The 11,118-nt window shown below is 36.1% G+C and overlaps 1 protein-coding gene across 4 annotated transcripts in view; it reads left to right on the forward strand.

Annotated features, from left to right (window-relative positions):
* The window catches only part of LOC121917254 (E3 ubiquitin-protein ligase CBL-B-like), a 93,380-nt gene that overhangs the window by 60,544 nt on the left and 21,718 nt on the right, over window positions 1-11,118 (forward strand). For all 4 annotated transcript variants that reach the window (XM_042443035.1, XM_042443036.1, XM_042443037.1 and 1 more), the window contains 3 exons: window positions 1,206-1,337; window positions 6,557-6,760; window positions 9,322-9,507. In XM_042443035.1, the coding sequence (XP_042298969.1) occupies window positions 1,206-1,337; window positions 6,557-6,760; window positions 9,322-9,507 (522 nt within the window). The remainder of the gene's footprint in view (window positions 1-1,205; window positions 1,338-6,556; window positions 6,761-9,321; window positions 9,508-11,118) is intronic.

Here is an 11,118-nt window from a genome sequence, read left to right on the forward strand (position 1 = left end):
AGGGTGGATTGTTTTTCTATACTTCTCTTGTAGAGTTTCTAATATTAAGGTTGCAGTTCTGCATGTGATTTTAATTAATATTATTTTTGGCTTCTTATTGTGAAAAGGAATGCAAAGTAATTTTACCATTAATGAAAAGTTGTTGAAGCACAAAATAAACTAATGTAATGGTGCTTCTTTGTGTAATATGGACAACGCAAAATCATTCCGTACTTCTTTCAGTAAGGTACACTATATTCTCTTTTTCATTTTTTGTTGATTACTGACAAAAAAACTGGCACCTAGATTTTAAACGTTAAATGAGACAGGAGATAAAATCCTTTGAAAGTAAACATATATTGTGTTGGGATACTATCGCTCATTAAACATCTTTGATTCATATTTTACATGCTGAAAAGATAGCCGTTGTAATTAAGGAAGAGCAGAACTCAAAGGCAAGATTTTGTGAGAGGAGTAAAATGTAAATTAGTCTGAAAAATTTCAGAAAAGTAATTTAGTTCTGAGTCTTTACTTTATTTCACCTTGATATATAGGAAGAAACGAACACTAGAATTCCATTTGATCTCACTGCTCACAGTCCTGCCATATGTGTATGTACTTTACTGTATGTATCTGTAAATGAGGATACTTCTAATGAAGTAGACCATGTAGTCCATAAGAGTTTAATCCTTACTTATTTCTTTTATCTTCATAACCCAAGACTTTGTTAGCAATGGTTTTTTCCCCCCTGTGTATAGTATATGTACGGAACTGCATATAAAAGAACTTTATGTCATGTTTTACCACATCAGTGGGGTAATGCAGACCAGCCGCTTGGAGTGTGGCCACTCCAGCATTGGTCAGATCCCAATTGATGTGGGATCACAGCAACTAGATGCTGTGGTCCCAAAGCTGACCGCTGCCCCACCGCTGAACAGGCCACGGGCAAGGAACAGCTTTTCACCGCTTCCTTTTGCAGCTAGCTTTTCCTGGACGGATGTGCTCTCCACGTAGCTTCCAGCCATTCTGGAGGCGTGCAAAGCCCCACTTTACTGCCTGTCTGTTTAGGGTCGGTGTTTGCAAAAAAATGTATGGTCCCAGTCGTGTACTTTATTGCTTAGAAAACAGAAGCTGGGCTGTCAACAGTTCTTACATTTATTACATTTATTAAACTTAACATCCTGTAATAGTGGTATGACTAGTAACTGCAGTAGTCTCATTTTCAGGAACAATATGAATTGTACTGTGAAATGGGTTCCACATTCCAACTTTGCAAAATTTGTGCTGAAAATGATAAAGATGTGAAGATTGAACCTTGTGGGCATCTGATGTGTACATCTTGCCTTACAGCATGGCAGGTAGGTTGCCTTTCCTTTAAAACAAAAACTAATATATATGTACATTGTCACAGTTAATACATAAGATTTGAGATTCTGTACTAGGAGGAAAGAAGGATATAAACAAACAAACAAAAACAATAATTATTTTTGCTGTATTTATTTTACTGGTGTCTTTTGCAATTTTTTCTTATATTGGAAGATAAATGCAGACTCCCTTAGGTTGTTGTCTAGATTCATGAGCTAAGTACAAGCTACTGAGAATTATTAACACAAATGCTGTTTGATTATGGATGCTCAGCCATGTGAATTAGAAGGATGAATACTTTCTTTAATAATAAGCAAATAGTTGTGGATAGCAGGGCAGGGAGTATGGATAGCTAAATAGGTAATATTTTATAGGCCTGCATTCTTCAAGAACACTTTATAAATTAGGAATGGGTAGAAATCCAAGAAATTAAAGTGCAAGTTCAAACCAAGGGCAGGGATGCTCTATGGAGAAAAAAAGAATTTAACACCGGAACAAGAAGAAATAAAAGGATGCTGGAGGCAATACACAGAAGGGTTATACAAAAGAGATGAGGGAATGAATGATATTTGGAATGAGGAACCATATGAAGATGAACCCCAAATTCTAAGAAGTGAAGTGGAATCTGCAATAAAGGAAATGGGAAAAAATAAATCACCAGGAACAGATGATGTCCCAATTGAACTGCAACTTTAATGCTAACTGAAATATGCCAACAAATATGGAAAACAAAGCAGTGGCCACCAGACTGGAAATGCTTGATATACATACCAATCCACAAGAAAGGAGATACAAAAGACTGCAGCAACTATAGGACACTAATCTCATATGCTCAAAATTCTGCATCATAGACTCCAAACATACAGAGAGAGAAATTCCAGAGGTGCAAGCAGGATTCAGAAAATGAAGGGGCACTAGGAACCACACTGCAAACATGGGATGGCTAATGGACTACACCAAATATTTCCAAAAAAGAATCAGCATGTTTTTCATAGACTACAGCAAAGCATTTGACTGTATAGATCACACAAAAAAAATTGAAATACACTGAAAGACATGGGTGTGCCACTATATCTGATAGTCCTGTTGAGGAATTTGTACCAAGGACAGGAAGCCACCGTCAGAACAGAATTTGGGGAAACAGAGTGGTTCCCAATAGGCAAAGGAGTCAAGCAAGGCTGCATACTATCACCTTACTTGTTTTATTTATATGCTGAAAACATCATAAGAAAAGAAGAATTAGAATCAGAAAAAGGAAGAGTGAAGATAGGAGGAAGCAACATTAACAGCCTAAGATACGTGGACAACACCATAATACTATCAGAAAACATTCAGGAATTGAAGCAGTTAATAAGGAAGGTCAAAGATGAAAGTGCAAAGGCATGTCTTATGCTGAACATAAAAAAAGCTAAAATAATGACCACAGAAGAAATACACAAATTTAATCTACGCAGCGAAGAAATTAAAATAAAGAAATCCCATATCTAGGTTCAAACATTGACCAGAATGGAAACTGCAGCCAGGAAATAAGAAGAAGACTGGGAATGGGAAGGGCAGCTATGAAAGAACTGGAAAAGGTACTGAAGAGCAAAGACATACAACTGAGCATGAAAGTCACAATCATTCAGGCCATTGTATTCCCAATTATCATGTACGGATGTGAGAGCTAGACAGTAACAGAAGCAAGCAGAAAGAAAATCAGCTCATTTGAAATGTGGTGCTGGAGTACTTAGGATACCATGGACAGCCAAGAAAACAAATGGGTTCTTGAACAGATCTGACCACGTCTCTTCCTTTGAAGCTAAGATGATCAATTTGAGACTATCGTACTTTGACCACATAATGAGAAGGCAGTGGTCACTAGAAAAAACAATAATGCTAGGAAAGTTAGGGGGTAGAAGAAAGAGAGGAAGACCACAAGCCAGATTTATAGACTCAGGGGGGTTATGGGCAGGAGCTTGCAGGATCTGGGCAAGGCAGTGGAGGATATTGGATTCTTGGAGATATCTCATCCACAGTGTTGCCATGAGGCGGAACCAACTCGAGGGCAGCTAATAACAACAAGGGGAAAGGATGTGTGGTTTCGGTATTGAGAGAGGAAAGATATCCCCAGATAAGGGAATCAGTACTCCTAGGAATTCATTTATAATTCAGCAAGCAATAAAGGTCTAGGCCTAGACAAAAATTTGCATTCATGTACAGTGTACCCTTGTTATATGCTGGGGTTTGATTCCAACACACACACACCCCGTGTATAACAAAATCTGTGGATGCTCAAGTCCCATTAAATCTAATGATATAGCAAAATGGTGTCCCTTATAAACAATGGAAAATCAAGGTTTGATATTTGAAATTTATACTTTTTTTTAACATTTTCAAACCGTGGATGCTTGAATCTATGTATAAGAAATCCGTGTATAAGAAGGGCTGACTGTACTATGAACATATCTTTCCATTCCCTCTTGCAATCAGAGGAATTAGGTACTTGCATGCTGAGAAAAATAATAGAAATAATGGGTATTTTTTTTAAAAAAATGTCTCTTCTTCCTTTCAACAGTAGGGTCTGCATGCTCTGTGGGGTCTTTTTGAGGAACAGCTGTAAAAACAACCATGGAAGAAAATATGCAGTTAATTGCATACAGTACTATCTTTTTCTATGTGTCACTGGAGTGAAAGAATCTGGCCCAAGCAAAACACTATTTTTTTTTCAATCCAAAGTGTAACCCTTTACCAAATGAACTGTAATGAAAAATTGAGTGTTGGGCTTTTTCTTCCATTAGCAGTCACATTTTCTGTTTAATCAAACTTCATTGCAAATTTAACTTCTGTACAATTAATGTGTCGATGAAAGGAACATACTGTAGCAGTGTCAGTTGCTACTTGCCAGTGGTTAGAGTTTAATTGCTGTCATAATGGCTCATTAGACATGCCTAAAGAGGAATTGCCTGTGCTTTTTGCTCATAGTGAAACATCTGTGTTGCTTAATAAAATAAGTTATGCCAAATCTTCAGTGAATTCTGATTTTGAGTATTTTTTAACTGAAGGTCAGTTTTATTTATACAATTTTCTTTGATATAGGAAAAATTTTAGGGTTTTTTTTTTTGCGGGGTCATAGGGAAAAAGAAAAATACAAATAAATGCTTAAAGAAATATATTAGTTAATTCAAAGGATTTTATTCTGTAAAATAGTGATTTATTTCACTTTTGTATATTATTGTGATGTATTATATTTTATATTATCTTATATTTAATATTATGAATTATTATATGATTAATTCTATGTGTATGTAACAATGTAGCATTTTTTAAAAAAAATCCTGCACACATTTATATAGAGTCAAGGGTAATTTTAAAACATGAGGCAGGAATCTACAAACACATTGACAAGGTTGCCAGTAGCAACCATATCTGTTAATCTGGCCTGTGTCTGCCCTTAGCACAAAGTGAGAGTTAGGGTGCAACTTGTCTTGTGGCTTTAGGCTTTGCTTTGGAAGCATCCCCTATGCATGAAAAACTCCGTACTTCACTTGTGCAAATGGGATTGCAACACCACATACTTTGTTTATCTACTGAGGTCAGAAAGAACCTTGAAAATCCTCCTGTATTTAGCTTCCTTTATCAGGTTTAGGCAATTGGCAAGTATAAATTAATATTTAATAAAATGTATGTCCTGCCCAATATCATGAAATCTCAGATTAACATAGAGTAAAATAAATTTAGCCATTTTAAAGCAATTTAAACAAGTAAAAAATAATGTAAGCAAACTAAATGCATATTAAACTTTTGACGAGTTTAAAGAAGACTGTTTAAAACCAGTTGAGACAGATTTAAGGCAACTCAAACCATACACATGTGCAGATTTGGATGAAAAAATTTAGTAACAAGCTATGTTTTTATTTGGATGCCCAATTAGACCTCTGAGGAGAACTTGTTCCACAACTGAGTGCCAGAGCAAAAAAGTCTCTTTTCTATGTCTTCCTAAAACGTTTTGCCTGGTGGGACAAAGAAATGCAGACCCATTCTCAGTCAGGTATATATAGGGAGAAGCTTTCCCTCACATAGCATGTTCCCAACTCAAATAAAATATATATACTGGAAGCCAATTGAACTCTTTTCAGGCCAGTGTTACATGATTTCTATACAATGTTCTGTTGAACAGTCTAGTTACTATATTTTACACTAGCTGCTATTTCTGAGTTGCCTTCAAAGGAGCATGTTGTAGACTAATTGGGAAATTAATAGCACAGGAACTATTGTGGCTAGGTTGTCTCTGTCCAAGAAAGGTGATAGCTATCAGACCAGCTAAAGCTGGTATAAAGCACTCTCAGCAGTGGAGTCTGCCTGAGCCTCCAGTGACATATGGATGTTAGAATACTCGCAGGCTAAATCAGCAGCTTAAATTTAGGAGAGGGGCATTATCTCTAGAACCAGAAACTCCCTACAATCCAGCTCCTCTGTGTCAGATTCCTCAGACTTCAGAGGGTCAAAGTTACAACATGTTCTTTCAAGAGGAGTGCAATCTCATATTTCTCTAGGCAAAGTGTAGAAGGCTATCATAGAAAGCAAGGATTTTCTTCGTCTCCACTAAGGTAGTCAGAAATCAAGAAAAAGCAAGTGTCTCTGCAACTCAGTCAAACCTTTCATAAAATGCTGTGTGACATTATGCCTCTCTTTGAAGATAAGTCTTATCTCACCTGCTTGGGTGTGGGTAAGAAGACAAAGACTTAAGTGTGTGCTGTTACTTATTCAAATGAATTGCAGATTAATTGTGGAAATGCTGTACTACATCTTCTCCTTGCATTCTAATACTGCTTAGAGGGCTCAAGGAAGAAGAGAGCTGTTGCTTCATCGCCACAAGAGCTTTGAATAAAGTTGTGTGCTTTTCAAGTCATTCCCAACTTATGGCTGCCCCAAGGATATCCTCATATGAAAAGTTCTTGACCTATTTTCTTGGAATTCTTCCAAATAGAAAATGTTCCCTTTATGCACAGTGTTGTAAAGATGCCAGGAAGAACCAAGGCAAACTATATTTAAATAATATATGTATTCAAATGGGTTTTCTTATATTTTCATTTTTACTTTTAATATGATTTTAAAGAATATTTTGTCTGGTGTAATGTTAGAATATTTCCTTTAGATCTTTTACAGATTCAAATATACTTAGAAATAAAATTGTGCTCAATAATTTAAAAGACCTGTTTTTCTCACACAGGAGTCTGATGGTCAAGGATGTCCTTTCTGCCGCTGTGAAATCAAAGGGACAGAACCCATAATTGTAGACCCCTTTGATCCCAGGGATGAAAACACAAGGTGCTGCAGCATTATGGATAGTTTTGGTATACCCATGCTTGACTTGGATGATGATGATGACAGAGAAGAATCTTTAATGATGAATCGACTGGCATCTGTGCGAAAGGTGCATATTTCTATTCAAACGTTAACAGGTTTACTCTTTTATATTTATTGTTTTTATGTACAGCGCTATATAAATACAGAATAATAATAATATTTGCCAAGCGTGTGTTATATGAAATCATTTTGGTCCATGGATTATGATAGAACCTGACAAATAAGAACAAGAATCACTTTAATTCAGCAGTCTGTTTGTAAGCACCAACCAGAAGATGGAATAAGTGCTCTTCACCTTTGCCTTTATACCAACTGGTATTTCATTTTGCTGTTGTGGCTTATTTTAAGGGCATTTTTCTAGAGATCTAATAAGCCTTTCAAAGTTAGTGTCACGTTACCTCTTGCCATCAGCTGCCATAACTTACATGTTGTGTAGAGAACTACTTTCTCTTATGTGCTATGAATTTATTACCAATTAGTTTCATATAATTGCCTCTATATTCTAGTATTATTGGCCCCTTATCCAAGTTCTAGTGCTAAGGCTCCAATCACTTCGCCCTTCTGCTGTTAAAACACCTTTCTGGGACTGGTTTTGGGGCCTCACTATCACACATAAAATGCACAGGTGGATGTGTTGATCATTAATTGAGTGTGATAATGCATGATTGGAGCTCCTTATTAATTACTAAATTATAACAGACATAAAATAAAACCAGTAAAGTTTTATTATGTAACAAGCAATTTAAAACTTGAACTCTCTAAACTCTTGTCACTCTCAGATTCTCTCAGGCTTTATTCAGATCTTTTAAATTCCTTTCTTCCTAACCGTTCCTGTCTCTATTTCTACCTGGCCCTATCTGACTTTTTGATAAACATTGATATTCTTTCATCCCTACCCCTACCCCTTACATTCCATGACCTGTGATGACTGGCTGTGTCTCAAGTTCTCCAAACTCCTCTCCTCAGAAGCATAATCCCTAGCATTTCATATCAGAGGCATACTACCTCTCATACCAAAAGTAGCGTAGTACCTTTTAGATTCCACTAATAGTCTAATCTCTATGAATTTATCTAGCCTTCTATTTAGGTCATCCATCTTGGTGATCATTACTATACCTTGCAGTTAGAAATTCCATGGTTTAATTATGCACTGTATAAGATTGTATTTCACAGAGAAATGTTCCTGGCCTGACTCTCCCGTTATGCCATTGGATGACCCTTGATTTTAGTTTTATGAAAAAGGAAGAAAAAATTATTCCTATTCTCCACAATGTGCGTAATGTTATTTACCTCATATCATTCCTGGTTATGTTATGGGTTTTTTCTGAGTAGGAATGCCCCTGATTTCCAAACTTTTTCTCATAATAAAACTGTTCCAGCACTATGGTAATGGGGGGGGGGGGGGGCTTTTGCTACTTATTGCAGAAACAACATTGTTTCTGATATGTAATAAAATATTCTCTCAAAAATATGTGGAGCTGTGAGCCAAAGAGTGATTCACATTTCCAAATTTCTTTATTTAAAAAAAGAACTATTACTGGTTGTACTTTAAACCTGGAAAAAGCACATTATTTATTTATTTATTTATTTATTAGAGTACTTATACCTCGCCCTTCAGCCCTAAAAGCTATCAGAATTGAATTGAAATTTTGAATTGAAAATGTGCAGATTTGGTGCGTGTTCACTCACAAATTAGAGCCTAACCTGTCTTGAATAGTCTGTCATACCTGTTATCTGTTAGAAGTGCATTTAATGTAATACGTAGTTGAAATGATTGCTTTCAATCATTTGAATGGAAACTTAATTTGGACATAACAATCCTAATTATTATTTTCTAGTGAACAACTCAGAATTAGTCAGCTACTCTGTAAATTAATACCTTAAGATTTATTTTAAAAAGCCTAAACCTAACTAGAAAGGTTAAATTCTCCCAAATTATGCATTACTGCAGTGGCCACAGTATAAATTGCAGATTGATTGTTCAATTATTGATTGTTCAGAGGAGGGGCCCTTTACTGTGACAGCAAACTACGAAGTAATAAGAACAATACTAGTTTTTCATATGTAGTTTGAGAGCTCGGGGTGGGGTAGAGAACATTTAGTTGGCATGCTTTCTGAACTATGTGAGAAGTACTTTATCTAGGAGTATCTTTATTCCTCTGATTTACTGATGACTGCTCAGTTAATGCAAAACTGATTCTCACTAAGATAATCAGGCAAAATATTAAGAAGTACAGACTAAGTGGAGAAAAAAAGTTCTCTGGTATCTACATAACTTCGAGGTGATATGGACAGGAGGGTTCTGTAGATATTCAAAGAATGCTCTAGCAGATTCAGTGATGTGTTTTAGGTTTCAGTAGGAGTAACATCAAGGAATATGTATAATATAATATATAATAATATAATAATAGTAACATAAGCTTATTTTTCAAGTTATACTGATACTAACATAAGTTTATTTTTCCAGTTTTGAAAACATTAGTAAGCTATGACTTCTTTCCATAGTAAAAAATGTTCTCTGTCACAGCTGATAGGTGTCTTGAATCAGAACTTGCAATCTTGGATTCTCATTAACCCATGAAAATTACATACTGTATTTGTAGCCCTTATGAATACTTTACATTGCAGTGTAATGAAAGACAGAATTCCCCTGTGACATCCCCAGGATCTTCTCCACTTGCTCAAAGAAGAAAACCTCTTCCTGATCCCCTGCAAGGGCCTCATCTTAGCCTCCCACCAGTGCCTCCTCGACTAGACCTAATTCAGAAGGGAGCTGCTCGATCACCTTGTGCCAGCCCTGCTAGTTCACCAAAGGTAAGTCCAATATAGGAATGCCATTTCCATTTTTAACATTCTCTTCTGAGATAAGATTCAAAATGTTCATATGTGTGATGCCTACAGCACTGGGGACACTAAGAGATTATCATGCTCTCATTTGCACATTAGCCCTTCTCACAAACAAATGTTAGGAGCAGGCTACAATGTATCTATGGAACAGAACGGTGAGGCAATAGATGGAGTTTTGTAATAAGGATGAAGAGGAACAGATTAATTATCCTTTTGGTTTGGTCTAAATGTATCTATTTTTATCTTTTAGATTTTTAGCAACAAAGAACATTCATGAAGTACTGAACTTCACAATTCAAATCAAATACAAATAACCCAGAGACCTTGAAGTTCAATATTGCTGTTAGTAGATCCGTAGCAATTGCCTCTGTATTCCCTTTGGGTATTGGTTCTAGTTACTATTCAGTCACACTGTTTCATATTGTTTGATGGTTGACCTCTTACTTGCTCTTCTTTATTTTTCTTGTTTGGATGCTATGCTTTGGTATTGTAATTTCCCTTCAAAGTCAGCTACTGTTTCTTGGCCTTCTCTGCTTTTTCCCCATTTTATCAACCATCATCCAATCAATTTGTTCTCCTTTATTTCCCATGTTATATTCACCAATGTAGTATCCTGCCTCTGTAGAATCATGGGTCACAATGAATATTCCTGTGTGCATGTTGTTTATTTTATTTGCTAAAGTATTTCTATCCCATTTATATCTGAAGATCTCAGATCACGGAGAGCCAATCTAACAAGTTAGGTTTATGTAAAATAAATGCATAACAAAACAAAACCTGCAAACCAGTAAATAAAACAAAAATTCATGATGGTTAAGCATTTGAGTGGCTAGCCAAGCAAAATAAGGCTTGTGTCTATCCATCTTCCAAGAGGTAGACATTCTTCACTTCAGAGTCTCATATGTTTGATAAAAAAAAAGAAGAAATCAGCTTCTTAATTTCAATCTTTTCACAATTATAACACATTCTGGATTGTGCTTCCTCAGCATTTCATCTCAAAATAAAGACAGAAATGAGAATTGAGAAGTCCTCTGGGAAGAACATGACAAATGCAATTTTCTTTTCCTGGGTTCTTTAATTTTGTAGATAGACAATATAGCCTTGCTGGTTTCACGTTGAGTTTCATACAAAGTTGGCATGACAATAAATTTTACAACAAACCTGAGACTGCCTACAATGCTACGTTAAATAACTTCCAAGTATAATTGCAGAATACTGGAATGTAAGTTAGACCTTGGCAGAAGCTGGCATTACTAGGAATTTAATCTAGGTTCCCTTCATCTTGTAATATTGTAATGCTTTGTGTGTGTGTTTGCACCCTCAAGCCTTCAAGTTGACTGTTGGCTAATAGCAACCTGATGAATTGCATAGGGTTTTCTTAGGGAAGGAATACTCAGAGGTGGTTTTGCCAGTTCCTTCTACTGAAATATGGCCTACATCACGTGGTTTCTTGCTGGTCTTCCAGTCAAATAATAGCTAGGCTGACTCTGCTTAGTTTCCAAGATTAGAGGGCACTGGTGTCTTTAGGGTATTTTAGCCAGGTGTTATGCTTTGCTACCACTTAAAAATAACAAAATA

This window comes from Sceloporus undulatus, unplaced genomic scaffold (assembly GCF_019175285.1).
Source record: "Sceloporus undulatus isolate JIND9_A2432 ecotype Alabama unplaced genomic scaffold, SceUnd_v1.1 scaffold_13, whole genome shotgun sequence".
In the NCBI taxonomy this organism is placed as follows: domain Eukaryota; kingdom Metazoa; phylum Chordata; class Lepidosauria; order Squamata; family Phrynosomatidae; genus Sceloporus; species Sceloporus undulatus.